The sequence below is a fragment of the Callorhinchus milii genome, unplaced genomic scaffold (assembly GCF_018977255.1).
Source record: "Callorhinchus milii isolate IMCB2004 unplaced genomic scaffold, IMCB_Cmil_1.0 Scaffold1, whole genome shotgun sequence".
In the NCBI taxonomy this organism is placed as follows: Eukaryota; Metazoa; Chordata; class Chondrichthyes; order Chimaeriformes; family Callorhinchidae; genus Callorhinchus; species Callorhinchus milii.
The window spans coordinates 41,308,020-41,325,396 of record NW_024704742.1 but is presented as its reverse complement, the minus strand read 5'-3'; the positions used below and the strand labels follow the sequence as shown (position 1 = coordinate 41,325,396).

The 17,377-nt window shown below is 41.3% G+C and overlaps 1 protein-coding gene across 1 annotated transcript in view; it reads left to right on the top strand.

Moving 5' to 3' along the window:
- Positions 1 to 13,594, top strand: part of LOC103175809 (protein FAM184B) — an 83,442-nt gene extending 69,848 nt beyond the window's left edge. Inside the window, 5 exon segments of the mRNA XM_007889027.2 lie at positions 2,873 to 3,019; positions 4,421 to 4,538; positions 5,701 to 5,805; positions 8,450 to 8,654; positions 13,401 to 13,594. Coding sequence (XP_007887218.2) covers positions 2,873 to 3,019; positions 4,421 to 4,538; positions 5,701 to 5,805; positions 8,450 to 8,654; positions 13,401 to 13,543 — 718 coding nt within the window. The 3' untranslated portion in view covers positions 13,544 to 13,594.
- Positions 13,595 to 17,377: the final 3,783 nt, after the last annotated feature.

The window sequence follows — 17,377 nt, the reverse complement described above, 5'->3', positions numbered from 1 at the left end:
AAGTTTGAATTATGTACCAATGACCCCTGACGATAAGGGATATTATGTAATATTCTGCATGTACTTAGCATCAAACAAGCCAAATGCCAGGCACTAAAACAGTTTGTTGCTATAGAAACATACCTATTAGCTGTCAAAGCACACGTAGAAGAAAGAAGACAATTGTACATTCTCTCTAATGCGCTCCTTCCATCAATGTAATGAGACAATTGCAATTCAATTGCTTACATTTGAAAAGAGAAGAACACTCCAGGCCCATTGCATTTCGATTGCTTGATAAAGGCCACAATAAATTATAGTAAGTTTCTTTGTGGTTTTTGCCCAGATTCAGCACATTAGCAAACCATTGACTGTCCAACACCTTGGGACATCATCCCAGTGTGAAAGGTGCTGTATAAATGCAATCCGTTGTTGTTGATTAGGTTGCCCAGTATGTTTTTATTTTAGTTATAATCTAAGTAAGTTAGCAAAATTGAGTAAATTGATAAATAGGAGATAGTTGTTTTTCTCTCTGTAGAAAGCCAGTTCTCACTTCCTAAGCTGCTTACTAAGGCGATGTTATCCTATAACATCCACACACTTTCCAGGCCTGGATCCCAATCGGGTTTTTGAGCCAGAAAACGTTTATTGAATTTTATATGCACAGGGCTTGGTATCCATCTTGATTGGGGTAATAATTCCTTGAAAAAATACAAAATAAAAGTAATAATTTTGTCACTCAGTCCACGATTGTTTGTGGGACACTGCTGTGCGCAAATTGGCTGTCGTGTTTTGCCCACAAAATATAATCAATTCACTTTACAGTATATTATGTGAAGCTCTTTAAGACATCTCAATGCTAGGATTATTATTATTACAATGTAGAGAGATAGCTGCTGTGCAAACTCTACACCAACAACTGGTGGAACCATCACCCTGTGGGAAGAGACATGTGTCCGAGGTGTGGGCAGGAGGATGGTGGCAATGCTCTCACACATTTCACGCTGAGCTGTGATGTTCACCAGGCAGTTGCAGAGAATTGCTGGTAGCTGCCATCCACCTAGTATGAGCTCAAATCTGTGCTTGTCAGTTGTTAAATGATCAATTAGTGACTACCCTCCCTCGGGGAGGAGGTAAGTGGATCTGCTTGGAGCTGAACTGGCAATGGAATGTCAGAATCCAATCGGCCCTCTGTGTCGGTTCCTGAGCCAGGTGTGTCCACAGCACCGTTGTGCAGGCACTGCACCATGACAGAGCAGCCAACCTGGCTCAACAGCAGTACTTGGAGGGGCAGATCGCTCACTGTGTGCAAGGAATTTTTTTAAAATTGTTTTTTGCTAACCCTGGAAGCCAAAGCCTAAAAGAGTAGGGTGGTCCTAGTTGGACAAGTACTGCCATACATTATTTATGTCAACCACAAAAATAATACCAGAACACTTTTTGGGTGAGATGTGCAGATATTAGTTTGAAAATTACATGTCAAGTGTCCACCTTTTAAAAGGGAGGGAAGGATACATTTAGCCTATACTTTTTGTCCTCCACCAGTTGCTCTCCTTATCCATGCTGCTGAACACACTAAGTCTTCACTGAAGTTTCCTATCTTTGGTCTGGAGACACCACGCTTATTATTCAGCAATCAACGAAGGGTGCCATTCCTTTCTGCTTTCTATGGCTCAGAATCATACCACACCATGAATGCAGTCACTGAACATCTGGGGAGCTCTAACCTGACATTTTGATCATTTTTACCTATTCTTGAATTGGAGTCCTGCAGCTTATGGTTAGAGTACTCACTTTGAAAACAAGAGGACTTGGGTTCGATTCCCAGCAGGGCGATACGTTGGGCAAGTTTCCTTATTCCACACACCTCTGTTTACCTAGTGGTAAGTAGGACCCCGGTTATTAGTCATTTGGCGGATCACTTTTCCGGGGTAATAATAATTCCTTCAAAATAAATAATAATAATTTGGGCACTCAATCCACCAATGTTTGTGGGACACTGCCGTGCGCAATGGCTGCCGTGTTTCACCCACAAAAATATGCAGTTAATTCACTTTGCAGTATATTCTGTGAACACTTTGAGACGTCTCGAAGACGTGATTCGGTGCTATATCGTGTTCAAGGATTATTATTATAGATTCAATGGAAAATTAAAAACAGGTGGGGCAGATGATTGAATTATATCTGAGAGAATGGTGCAAGTGAATTTCAGATACTTTGATGTGAGAGCAAATACAGATGTAAAGTAACTCAGACCACAGAATGCTCTTTATGCAGAAGACGAGTGTGATGTATTCTGCATATTTGTGCCTGGTATTTTTTTACAACTATTCTGGGTGTCCTTTGGGCAGCTAACGCACATTTATAAGTGCTTAGAGATGGGTGTTACAGAACACTCAGCTTTTTGTCAAATGGTATTCAGAAGTGTTTTTCTCACCTTGAATAAATCATACCAACAGCTCCACCAATGCCTTAGTGAGTTTGTTCAGTGGCTAACTCAACCATACAAGCCCCTGATTTCACTCACGTCTATGCTAATTTAGAGGTGCAGCAGTTGATCTCAGCGGCCAGTGCTACAGGGAGGGGGGAAAATCAGCAGTTCCTGATCACTGTCTTTGTTGTAAAGTGTCATGCGTGAACGTCAGAGACAGGAACAAGCTGGCTGTAAGTCCTCCTGGTTGTGAAGCCTGTGGAAGCGTATCAAAAATAGAAGGAAAAGAAGGAGTTAAGTGCCTCCGGAGCAGGAGGGGAGCAAATTGGAGGTGAAAGTTAGCAAGGGAAGAACAAAGCAGTAATAAAGTCATTGGTCTGTATAAGAGTGATCATGAGCAGCGATCTCAGTGATGCTGCTTTTATTTATGTGTTATTTAATTTCCTACAATCAATATTAAAGGTCACTGGAAGAGGAATTTAAGGCCAAACATGAAAAGGAAATGAACTTCCTACAACAGAATCATCTGAAAGAAATCCAAGGCATTGTGTCAGATTTCAGCAGCTCCCAGACCCGTCTCCAAGCAAAGATAGTTTCCTTGGAAACAGAGTGAGTGGTACAATTGCTATAAAAATATTCAGTTGCGCAGACTAAATACATTATCACTTAAGTCTGAGACTGAGAACCACCAAATTAAGCTGCACTCATGTATTTGATATGACCTACATTAAGGTATCTTTTCAAGCTGATTCTTTAATATACTCTGGTATTTATTCAGCACTATAGCAGACACAGTGATATGTAATTAGGGGCAGAAGCAGCTCAAATGGTGGAGCAAGTGACTCACTTAGAAACTAGAGCATCAAAATAGAACACATTGAATCGACAACTCACAATTGCGCAATTGGTTGCCGCGTTTCGTCTACAAATATACAGTCAATTCACTTTACAGGCATATTCTGTAAAGCACTTTGAGACGTCTAGAAGATTAATACAAACGCAAGGATTATTATTATTATCATTATTATTATTAACTCTTTCCGTTTTTATTGACATTTAATTATGAAGCATGTACAGTATACATAAATGCCTAATGGGATCAGTGCTAATACTTCTAATAGTATTTGATTAATAGGAATCATTGAACCATGGATCATATACTGCGTCAGTCTGCTCACATACATACTTCTATCTTATTGGAACTATTAAAAGCATTTATTCTGGGACTTCATGGTTAGATCCTATGCCCATCTAGAGCCACGTGCAGAGAGGGCCAAATATGGGCTCACATCATATCCACACATCCCTATGTCAACCAGTTCATTGCAAACTGGCAAGATCTGAGCATGCACTGTTGGAGGTGTAATTCAGCAGGTGCAACATTAAACTGAGGTCCAATCCGCCTGTTCAAATGGACATTACAGATCCCATGGCATCTTCCAAAAGAGAAGGGAATTTATTTTAGTGTCCTGACCAACAATTCTCCAGATAAACATTGGACATTCACTTCATGGCTGTGTTTATTTTGCAGGGCACAGATGTGCGCAAATCAGCTGCCTAAGATACGCAGTCACACCACTTTACAATAAAATTCTGTGAAACACTTTGGGACATTTTGATGAAGAAATCAGGCGTTATATCAAATGCAAGAAATATTATCAGCAAATGTAACTACATTGTGAGCCTGTGAAGTAAGGTAATTGTGTATCCTAGGAATAGAAGGGATCTCTTAATGGACCCTTGAAGCTCCCAAGTCAATATTTACCCCAGTTTTGACTTTGTGGCTCTCTGTCTATTACTTCAGCCAGTTAGTTGTCTATGGTCCATGTCCATGGTTTATCCTTGATACTCAGGAACATCAGTTTGTAAAGAAATCTATTTCTCATTCCACACGTCTGCTCTGACCGAAAATCATTGCGTAGTGTCCGTTTATAAAATAACTTAACATTCTAATTTATTGATAGCTGTTTCCTGATGCTGCCTCTCTTACAAATCTGTAATCGTTTGCAGACAAAAAGAGATGGAAGAAAAATTCAGGAAGCGTGAGTCCAAATCAGAAGGCATACAGCACATAAGCAAACTTCAGGATACGCTGTATGATCGTGACCAGACTATTAAAAGACTTCTGGTAAGCACTTGCACAATAACAAGTGACATTCTGATTGAGGCATTTACTGTAGTTAGAAGCCAGCTAAGGGAGGCTTGAAATTATTCTGGGGAAAAAGAATCATTCAGTCAATTGAGTTAACATTTCTTAAAATTAAAACACAGCTTATTTATGAGGCTGGTATAAATATTCAGCGAGGTCTAAATATTGTCTTAGGATATTAAAATCATGTTTATTTTCATGCATGTTAAGAGCTTTTGCGACACGCATTTTGAAATGTCACATTTCACTATGTATTAGAGTTGAGGAAACATGTACATTAAAACTCCTGAAGGCAGATGTTCTCATATTTCAAAGAGAAGGTTATTTTATTTTAACATTTGTAGTTCCTGAAAAAACAAAGAATTTTGATGAGGTGATGAGATGACTTACATTGTAACTTACTGAGGAGAGACACCTTGGACATGAACAATATCTAGAATGGGAACAGTTTCATTTACACTCGAGAAGTTAGTCTTGCTCAGTGATATTCCAATCTGGTTGCCACAAACACTTCACTCTTTGGGGATTTCATAACACAATATCACAATAAATCTGTTAAAATACATTTCAAATGATTATTTTCAGCTGCTTTTTGTAGTATACTGCAGCATAACAGTCTGGCCTGGAGTTGGACAAAGCTCCTGACCATCTCCATCTTTGTATTCTTTGGATTTTTAAAAACTGTTTTAAGGACATTGTCTTTTCCTATAGACGATGCATGTTTTATATGAGGGCAAGAATTTCCTCCAACTACTCCCTAGATCTCTTAATTATAAGTTGGTCACTCAATCCACGCCTTATTGCTTCATCAAAATGTCTCAAAGTGTTTCACGGGATCTTATGGTAAAGTATTGTGACTGTGTATTTTAGACAGGTGATTTGCACACATATATGCCCCGCATTTGACCCATATGACCCATGTGTCGATTCCCTTCAGACCCACTCACCTGCTCTTTTCCCATACCTATGTAAATCTTTGGGGAGAACATGCAGATAGGCCTCCCCTTGTTTGTCCGAAATATTCACATTCAAGTTGGACTGCCTTATCTACGTAATCTGAGATAAACCCACTCATTCCAATAAAGTTCATTCTTGTTTTATTATAAAGATTAATTTCATAAAAGTGTTATTGTCTTGGCAGGATGAGAGAAGGTTTCATCAGATGGCCATGGCAAACAGCGAAAATAACATCAGTAGGTCTTTTGCCCGGAGTCCGTATGCTGGAAGCTTCACACCTACCATGAAGGTACCTTAATTTTCATTTTACCACAGGATAAATAGACTTGGCAGTGAGATTTGTGAAAGACCTTCCATTTCCATTCCATTTGACAGGACGTCAAGTCAACCAAATGGAACCATAAAATGTTTATGAAAGGAGGATGCTGGGACTTTTATTAATATGTTTATACCTCTCTCCTCTCCAATTGTGGAATCCATCCGTTTCACATTCTAACAATCCTCTGTCAAAAATAATCTCTCCATTTCTTCTGATAATAATCAACCACAAACAGCAGCTTGCATTTACATACTATCCTTCACCCGGGGTAGCTTCTCAGAGAGCTTAAATTTATCCTCAATTAATGTCTTCCTGCTAAGAATTCACCGATCAATGGAAGTAGTGCTTTTGTTTACCTTATCAAACCATTTAGGATTGATAAAGTTACCAAAGAGTCTTGGGCAACATCACGATTGGAAATGTTTATTGGTAATTAACCCATGTCGATCAATGATATTTCCATTATAAAGCCATAGTGAGAACATTGCTTTTTTTTCTCCCTGTTGTATTTGTAAATATATATGACATTTATTTATAAGACATTTAGTAAAAAAAGGCCTCTAAACAGGGAGACAGTGATGGACACGAGGTGGAGACTGATGGGCTTGTGCTACTTTTTCTCGCTCAATAAATGACAACTTACTTAAAACAACACCTGCCTCTGACTCCACACATTACAGTACTCTCTTGTTCATTTCGCCCACAAAATACACAGTCAATTCACTTTACAGTATATTCTGTGACGCACTTTGAGACGTCTCGAAGACATGATAAGGCGCTATATCAAATACAAGGATTATTATTATTATTGATGTCATTTGATTCCTTTTTCTATTTACTGAGCTACAGTTCCACAGGCACCCTTAGGTAGCTCATCCAAGTGACTAACATTCATGTGTCAAAATTAACGATGAAGGTTGGCAAGCTGTTTAACCATAGGGTACATCACAGCCCAGCCCAATGCTGTGCTCACCCAGCCTCCAACACATGCATCTTCCAGCAAGTGTCTCTGGAAAGCAGTCAAAATCCCTGGCTGCCTTCACCTCCATAACCCAGGAGCATTAATGCCAATTCTAGAAAGAAAGAACTTCCATTTTATAGCATCTATTTTTNATTACAAAATGTCTCAAAGCATTTCACAATAATTGTTGTAACATGTAGTGATTGTTCAAGTGCTCCTGGATGTTACCCTGCATGAAGGGCGCTATACAAATGCAAGTTGTTGTTGTTGTTTCTGTAAGTAAACATGATGTTTTGCTCACAGTAAGGTCCCACGTGAGCTGAATGACCAATTTTAGCTGGAGGATCTATTGCCATGAAACTGTGAGAAACTCCTTTCTCTTTTCAAATAGTGACCTTGCCTTTTTATGGTCAACGTTTGGTCTAATTTTGGCTGATATATATGTTCTTGCTTGGAGTAGAGAACTATGAAACAGTGCCCTGGTGATTGCTTAGGAAACTTGTGAGGGATAACAGACAGTGTGAAGTTATTTTATTGTCAGAGTGTGGCAGTAAGATTTGAGAAATGGAGATACAGACATCTCTTAGTTGTTATTTACAGACAGTGTTCATCGCCGCAGATGAGTGCCACCTCACAGCTATCTAGACTTGTTTCAACTGCCCATGGCCTGGGAGAAAAAAGTTCCAATTGACTTGCTGTCGCACATAACGCTGAACAATTCCCAAACCCCAAGCACACGAGATGTAGGCTATTTATCAAATGCTATACTGGGCATATTTTTCAGATCGGCTGAATATAGTGCGACCTGTATTTCATGCTGGCCTAAATACTAATGTTGCACTTTGCCAACCAAGAAATCCAACATGCACACGTACCTGAAATTTGTCAGTAACATACAAATATAGCAGCAATAAAATGGCTGCGAAGAGTAGACAATCTTGACTAATTTGCTTAAATATCACAAAAGGTAAAATAAAAGTTTCCCAGTGATGACCTGGCCACTATTTTAAAAATGCTCTAAAAGCTACTATTTAAAAGCCTATTTATAATTAATAAATAATCATTGCATTTGATATAGTGCCTTATCACGTCTTCGAGACGTCTCAAAGCTCTTCACAGAATATACTGTAAAGTGAATAGACTGTATATTTTGTGGGCAAAACGCGGGAGCCAATTGCGCACAGCAGTGTCCCACAAACAGCCGGATTGAGTGGCTAATTTTTTTTAATACATATTTTTTAAGTGATTATTATCCTCTAAAAAGCAATCCAGCCAATTAACTAACAACCGGGTACCTACTTACTGTTAGGTGAACAGAGGAGTATTTCACTTTATTGCAATCGGATTGAACAGTAATCCCATATAATATCATCCCATCACATCTGTTCCTTACCGATTGCGTCAAATGAGCATTTTCAGGGCTACAAAAGATAATAATAATGAAGGTGATGCTGATGATGATGTAATCTGAACTATTATTAGTACAAAAAATAATAAACAAGATGATTGGAAGATCAGGGTAATACATTAGTAAAGTGTTGTCTGGCCTTTAGGATTGTAGTTCAGTTTTCAAACATTAGTGAGTATTTTTCGTGTAGGCAGTCGATTAACAGTGTTAAATGTTCTATTTTTCCTCATAATTCTTAACCTTAGAAAAAGAAAACAGAAGACGTGCCAGTGCGGGTGGTCAGTGTTCCAAACCTGAGCTCATACGAGAAAAGCTTTCTAAGCTTTGAGTCAAGTTCAACCAATAGGTTTCCTCCAATGACTAAGTCTCCAAGCCTGGACCAAAGTCTCAGTAGTACATCGAGGCCGTTCCTTCAGCCTTTCCGGTCCAGCAATCAAAATCAGTCCAAAGGTAATAATGCATTGCAGCTTATAAACGTCTCAAACTCTTAACTTACCTTAGTTTCCTTTAAATATTAAGTCTGGTAATTGGATTCAGAGAGAGTAGTAAAGCAAATACCAGCATCTGGATTATACCTGAATCTGTATGGAATGCAGATACAGAATATCACCTTTTGGCTTGCAACAAATAAATGCTATTACATCTATGTAGAATCTGGATGGATTTAAATAGATCACCCATGGCAGTGGAGAACAAACATAGGAACACACTGCACCTTTTCGCTGGTCCCAAAGTAATAAACAACTTTACATTACAATTTTGGTCATATTTTCTCACTATATAGCTATCTAATTTATCCTACTGTCCTTTCAAATTACAGTATTTGGTAAATATACATCACAAAATGCTAAATATTACAGCCTAATTTGTGATGTTTCCTACCTAGATTTGTTGTATTATTTGCAATTTCCAGTTTGCTCCTTCTGGATTGCAAACTTCATAGCCTGTGAATCCCTAGTCACCAAAGTCCCAAAATGATATTGACAGTAGGTAATGGCTGACTACCTTGTCTGTCAGCCTTTTGTCAGATCTTGCTAATGTAATTGGAGTCCTGCAAGTCTCATAAACTAGAAGTTGCAAATTGAACTCTCCCACTGCGGAGATCTGTAAATGTGAAAATGGCTGAGATACACATAAACTTTAGTCATTCTAAAGTGACCTTACAAGTGATTCACTGGTTTGCTTTTTTTATTATATTTGACGAAGTAAAAAAAAGGATTCTAGTTAAGGAAATTTGTCTGGCAGTTAGTAAAGTCTATAGGAGGGACGCTGATGGTGATAGCCTATGAGAGTGAAGCCCCAATGGTTTATGGATGTCATCGCAATCTAAAATGTATTGCAATGTTTTGGCACCTCTGCCACAGTCTTATTAACCTGAAAAAAGCTACTACACAGTTAAAAGTGATGCTTCGATTACTTTGAACGAAGGAGTGAGTGGATTGTCATAAGGATATGATGATTTTTTCATCAATATACAGTAAAATAATATAGAAAATAAATCTACCGGAATAATCATAAGAAAATAATCTTACTGAATTCTTAAGATGACATCATAAATTCTGAGAGCAATACAATCCTGGTTTTATTCCATTTTAAAGACTCTCAGCAACTATTATACTTAATATAACAAATCTGTTATTTATAACAGTATTATATATTATGATAATAAAATCCTTACGTTTGATATAACACCTTTCAAGTCAGGAGAACATCTCAAAGCCCTTCACAGCATGTATATCAATTTGTGACTGTGTGTTTTCATGGCCGAATGTGGCAGCCAGTTTGCGCACAGCAATGTACAGCAACTTGGCTCGACCAGACATATGATTTTAACATGTACATTTTTAGCATTAAACATCTAGAAGCCAACATATTTCTGTCACTGATCTAACTTGCATTGTGGAGTTATCAAAATGAAGGGAGATTGCAGTAATGCATGATTGCCTGTCTTTACTGCTGTTTATTTTACAGCTCAGTACAAGTTTCAAATCCTATGTGAAAACTGTGATAACATATTCACTTATTATGATTCTGTTAAGAATCATTAAGAAAGAACGTGCAATAATTAATGTCTGAAAAAGTACAAGGAGAAGAGTTATTTACACTGGGATAGAGCTGGCAAACTGGCACTACTACAACAACAACAAAATTACATTTGTATAGCGCCTTTCATGTCAGGGGGTCATCTCAAGATGTTGGACAGTCAGAGTTTTTGATCTGAGCTGGGGGTCGGGATTGGGGAGAGTGGAGGGCAGGGGGGAAGCAGGGTGATCAAAAGCATGGTTGAAGAGGAGGGACTTGAGATGGGTCTTGAAGGAGGCAGGGGAGGGGACTGCGGGATGGAGTTCCAGAGGGTGGGGGCAGGTTGGCAGAAGGCTTGCCTGCCAATAGTGGGGTGGGTGAGATGGGGACATGAAGCAGGCCGGAGCCCGTTGAGCAGACGGAGCAGGCAGGATGGAAGGGGTTTAGGAGGTCGCAGAGGTAGCAAGACCTTGGATGGCTTTGTAGGTGAGGACCATGATCTTGAACAGTATCCTCTGTGTGATAAGAAGCCAGTGGAGTCGGGCGAGGATGGGGGTGATAGGGCCACAGAACCTGGTGTGGGAAAGGACATGGACTGCAGAGTTCTGGATGATCTGCAGCCTATGGAGGGAGCAGTTAGGGAGGCCGATGAGCAAGGAGTTTTCATAGTCGAGCCTCACTGTAATGAAAGAATGTATGAAGGTTTCGGCGGCCTTCGGTGTGAGACAGTGTTGGAGCCGGGCGACGTTGCGGAGGTGGGGGAAGGCAGAGCGGTCGTGGCACGCACGGATATGGGGTAAAAAAGATAGTTGAGGGTCAAACAAGATGCCAAGGTTCCGGACTGGCTTAGTAAGGTGGAGTGCGCAACCATGGATGGTGATGCTGTCAGCGCCTGAGGTGTGGAGGCGCTGATGCAAACCAATCAGGAGAGCCTCGGTCTTGTTGATTGATGTTCAACTGAAGTTAGCTCTGATCCAGGACATTTTGTCAGGGCAGCAGTGGTCCTGGAGTCAAGGGTGGAGGCAGAGAGGTACAGTTGGGTGTCATCCGCATACATGTAGAAATTGACCGCATGTCTGCGGTCATGATGTCACCAAGAGGGAGCATATAGATATTGAAGAGGAGGGGATCAAGAACAGAGCCATGAAGAACGCTGCACAAGACGGTGTGGGGGCTAGAGGAGAAACCAATTATGGAGATGAAGTGGAGGCGGTGTGAGAGGTACAATCTGAACCAGTCAAGGACAGATCCATGAAGGTTGAGATGAGAGGAGAGGCGCTGGTTGAGGAAAGAGTGGTCAATGGTGTCGAAGGCAGCAGAGAGGTCAAGGAAGACGAAGAGACAGGGAGCCCTGGTCACAGATAGACAGAATGTCATTTGTCACTTTGACCAGTGCTGTTTCTCTGCTGTGGGAAGCACGGAAACCCGAATGGAGGGGTTCGTGAAGAGAGTGGCGAGAGAGGAAGGCGCGAAGCTGGGAAGCAACAACTTGGACTTCGGAGAGGAAAGGAAGGTTGGAGATGGGGTGGTAGTTTGAGGACAATGATGGAACCAAGGAGGGATTTTAAGAATAGGAGTGATGACGGACATTTTTAATGAAGTGGGAACAGTACCAGTGGACAGGGAGAAGTTTATTATGTTTGTGAGTAGAGTGCGAGGTGGAGCTGGGAGGTAAGGAGAGGGGTAGGGATGGGGTTGAGGGAGCAGGTGGTCGGTTTCATGTCCATTATAGAGGTGGTGAAAGAGGATTGGGAGGCAGATTCGATGGGGAGGGGGTAGTAGACGGAAGGGCAGAGGCAGCTGAGTGGATTCCCTCAACTTTGAATTTGAGGAAGTCCAGCGTTGCCTCACAGTTGGCATTGGAGGTGAGGATGGGCGAGGCGTGAGAGGGTAGAAGAGCCTGGGGTTATACTTGGCCTCCAAGATTGTCTTGGGAGTAAAGTAACGATTTAGCGGAGGCAAGGGCGGAGGGTAGGATTTGATAAGGTCCACGCAGATCTGCCGATGGACCGTTAAGTTTGATTTAAGCCAGGTGATGACTAGGAGGGAGTGGGCAAAGTGGGAGGTGAAGTATCCAAAACAGTGTTAGAAATGTGTTGTAGAGAGGAAGGTTAATTCTATTAGGAAATCTTCATGATCAGTTCTTTTTGTTATATTTGCAAATACCACTAATAAATAACCTTTGATACAGCACCTATATCTTGAAAACATCTAAGTGCTTTTCAGGGAATTAAGATCTAATTTAGAGACTGCATTTGTAGACAAATATGGCAGTAATTTGCACACCGTAATGTCACACAAATAACCATGAAGTGAAAGAACAAATTTTATCTGAGGGATTTCAATTAACAGGGGAAAATTGGAATAAAGGCATAATGTCAATGAGAAGAATGAGAAGGTATCAGGTGCATGGGCATTTGTGGGACATTACTGTGAGCGAAACTGCCTGCTGAATTTCGCCCACAAAATACACAGTCAATCCACTTTACAGTATATCCTGTGAACTGCTTTGAGATGTCTCAACGACATGATATCAGATGCAAGGATTATTATTATAAGACCAATTTATGAATTGCTCATTTTCAGAATTCTAATTACTTAAAAAGCGTATCCCTACCTCAGGATAAAACTGTCATTGTGATAGCGCTATATCTATAGGTTACTGTACTTTAGCTCCTGATTTTATTCACAGTGGTTCAAGATACTGCTGCAATCCAGCCATATTTTGAATGAAAAGGCAGTTGAATATCAAACAAAATGTTTTACTTTGCTTTGATTTATATACTGATCTTATTCTTTGATTACTAATTTATTTGTTGTTATTTTGAACTCTTCAGCACCATTGATTCAGCAACAAGCAAAAACAAGGCTATAGAAAGAGTAACAGATGGGTGAAACGTTTTATGACAAAATAATCTCATTGAGGCTCACAGAATCTCATTAACCAAGAGTAAATCTTTTGAGCAGTTTAGTGTCGTCTAAATAAATCCCATTGCGCATTTCTTTTAATCATAAAACATAGGTCACACGTAAACCCATCACCGTGCTTTAAGTCGACCAGGGTCGATTTATCAGGAGCTTATTGTACAATGTTAAATGCTAGTCTAATATGTAAATACGGTTGTAACAACCCAATGACTGAAAGCAAATTGAGTGTTTCTGTTAACATTGCAGCACCACAAATGAGGAAAGAATTGACAGCCAAGGAAGTAAAGGACAAGATCTTGAACAGCAGGAATGGTTCACTAAATATTTTTCATTCTAAGAATGAGCTGTGTGTAGATTTTGTGATATTTGACCTCTGTTCAGTGTATTAAAGTAGTATTTATTTCCATTTTGTAAGTTATGTTCTCACTTTTTTGTTATTTCCCCAAAATCTCCAGAAGCTGAAATACCAGCTTAGGCAGCCCGATTTGCCAAGGACCTGCCAGTGTTGCTCTTGAGTCAGAGTTTCATGAGATCAGTTATGTTTGAATTCACCATACATTTTACCCCTCTTCTTCTTAGTGAAATTCCTCAAGTCTGCTCAGCACATTTTCCAGAGAGTTTTAACTGCACTTGGCAACTTGCCACGTGGCAATTGTGGGAGAAAACTTGCACCTCACCACTCTGTGGTGCAGACATTCAGCACAATAGCATGATTTCCAACTAGACCTCATCTTTCGAGAAACTTTATAGATTGTTGTCTTGCACTTGCTTTTTGCTGTTGATTAAAAGAAAAACGTTCTAGCAGATGTTTATTATCAAATCTAGTTTGTGTAATCTGATGTTGATTAATGCTTTTGTAACACTTGTGCTTTCTAATGTGTATTTTCAATAACATCCTTGTGCCATCAATATAATTTGAAAAAAANGATTTATTGTTGACTACCATGTCTGATTGAGCAGATCTGTTTTGTGTAATAGATGCAATGCCTTATGCCTTGCTGTTTGCAAGAAGCATGGTAAGACCGATAATGGAATACTACCTCGATGGAATACTATTCAGAGAAAAGTTAAAACAATGCAAGTTAGCACTGAGGCGACAGAATAACGGCTTAGTGGTTAAATGTTACTCAGTTACTTAATTGGAGACATCAGATTCAAAATAACTTGTGCTTTTCTGCTTTTAGAAGTGAAATACTACTTGCTGCATGTAAGCGTTATCTAAAAGATTTTGTAATGAGGGTAGCTATTCTCTGTTAAAGCAACACAACACTGCTGTTTAGCACTAGTAGAAAATAAGCTGTCTGCTAGAATTACATCCTGTCAGATGACAGCACTCACATTAACATTCACTGCTAGAAGTCAAACCGGGTATTTTACACCTGAAGTATGTTCCTTATTGCCAAGCAAATGCGTCATAGACATATGGGCCAAGGCAGTAGGTTTGGGCTGAGCATGTCTATTAAAATAAAACTGAAATAAGCAACAATGTCTTTGATTACAGGGAAAGTGACTTCCTGGACATGGGACATCAAGATTCTAGTTGTTCAGGTTTTTGAAAAAAAAACTTACCATATACAGATTGTCGTTAAGGGTCTTGCTCCTGAATATACAGGGTGTCCACAAAGTCCTCTTATCTCCCCATTACAAAACAGCAATACGAGACTAAGAGAGGAGCTGAAACGAGCTGTCAGAGATGTGTTTTCCCTCGTCACTGCATCATATTTGGAAGATGTCGCACCAACCATGGTGATAAATTATTATCTTCATTCTTCCACATGTCTTCCACAGAGCCTCAGGGCTCTGTCCTCGGTCCCCTCCTCTTCACCCTCTACATGCTCCCCCTTGGTGACATCATCCGCAGACATGGGATAAATTTCCACATGTATGTGGATGTCACCCAACTCTACCTCTCTGCCTCCACCTTGAGCTCCAGGACTACTGGTGTCCTGACCGACTGCCCGTCCGACATCAAGTCCTGGACAAGGGCCAACTTTCTCCAACTCAACGTCAGCAATACCGAGGCCCTCCTGATTGGCTCGCGCCAGGGCCTCTGCACCTCGGGCGCTGGCAGCATCAGCCTCCACGGCTGCACACTCAACCTCACTAAGCCAGTCAGGAAGCTGGGCGTCTTGTTTGACCCTGAACTGTCCTTTCTCCTCCACACCCACACCATGATCAGCACTGCCTACCGCCACCTCCATAATATTGCCAGACTCCGCCACTGCCTCACCCCTCAGGCTGCCCAAACCCTCACATTCGTCACCTCAAGGCTTGATTACGGGAACTCCCTCCTCATCGGCCTTCCCAACTCTTCCCTTCACAAGCTGCAGATCATCCAAAACTCTGCAGCTCGTGTACTCTCACTCACCAGGCTCCGCGACCCCATCACTCCCACCCTCGCCCGACTCCACTGGCTCCCCATCCCCCAGAGGATCGAGTTCAAGATCCTCGTCCTCACCTTTAAGGCCATCCATGGCTTCGCCCCCTCCTACCTCTCTGACCTGCTGACTCCCTACCAACCTGACCGCTCCCTCCGTTCATTGGGCTCCGGTCTGCTCCATGTCTCCCGCCTGACCCGCCCTACCATCGTTGGCCGGGCTTTCAGCATCTCTGCCCCCACACTCTGGAACTCCATCCCACGGTCCCTTCGCCTCCTTCAAGGCCGGTCTTAAGACCCTTCTCTTCGACCGCGCCTTTGGTCTCCCTCCCACCTCTCTGCCTTCCCTCACCCGTACACCACCCCTCCCCCATGCTCAGGCCCCGACAGCTGACTGTTCAGCGCTTTGGGACGTCCTCCCGACGTGAAAGGCACTCTACAAATGTAATTTTGTTGTTGTTTTAGTTGTTACACTGTAAAGAAAAGTGGGGTAACAGGTCTTCGTGGACAGCTAGAATCTGGGCGATTGTGGTGATGATTGCCAACTATCAGGTGTATTAAACACTATGGGCATTCAACAGGAGCTAGTGTACAGGGGTTTGGCAGTGCACCAACCCCACCCCCAACTACCCCTGGCACTGAAGGAGCTCCTCTCTGTCACCCGAGGATACACCGCTCAGTAAGTGTTTGGATCTGTGGCAGAACAAGTGTGATTTCCATATAAACAGAGAACATGGTGCTTTCTGTACAGGTTTTTTTAATGATGTAATTTAATGGATTAGATTGTAAATATGATGTAAAATAAACTGCAGTTTATTTGAAGGTTGTACGCTGAAAAGCATAGCATTTACTGCTCAAATCCAAGCTGTCACTCACCACTCTACCTATTCTCTCACCTAGAGTTTTTAAACAAGTGTTATTTACTCGTTTTGTTTTATAATATAAAATGCTTTGACAATAACTTGAATTTATGTAGCACCCCTCATGCGTGGTACTGTCTTGGAGTGCTTCACATTACGCATCTAGCATTTAATGTACCGGTAGGCTATAGAGGGATGAGCCAAATATACTGTCAATGCAGTTCCTTTATACGATTTATATGATATTTATATGATTAAGTAGTCAGCCTCAACCTCACTGTTGTAGGGAGATGGCAAACACAGTACAAGTATTTTCCCTCCTGGGGTACAATCAGAGGCAGGCAATGTGGTGGTGGAGGAATGCTGTCCTAGTCAGGCACTGGATATGGGATAGGAAGAACCGCTGAGGATTGAACCTAATGCCTAGGTTGCGTAGATATCAGTGTGGGAGACTGGGGAAGTTAAGGACGTCAGAGCTGCAGGTGAGAAGACGATAACAGGAGCCAAGGAGATGGCTTCTGCCTTGTCAACATTCAGCTCCAGAAAGTTGGTGGCCATCCAGGCTTTGATATCTGACAAGCAAGAGGACAAAACATCGGTAGGCCTGGGGTTGTGGCTGCAGGTAAAGTAGATTTGGGTGTCGTCCACCTACATGTGGAAGTTGGCTTCATGTCTGCGGATGACATCACCAAGAAGGAGCACATGTAAACAAGGAAAAGGGGCCAATGGAACTTTGGGGTATTCCGTAGGAGACCGGGCGAGTTCAGGAGGAAAGGATATTTGCAGTGATTTAATAAAGGCTTTAAATCTAAGGAAATTGATGTGGTGCAACTCAGAAGACTGCAGAATAGGTGGGCCTATTCGACATCTAAGGCCACAAATATGATCCATCTAGATTGAGATGCTCCATCACACACTGAATAAATCTGGTTTAGTTTCTACCAATATTGTACAAAACGACCAACAGAACAACCGGGTGCCTACTT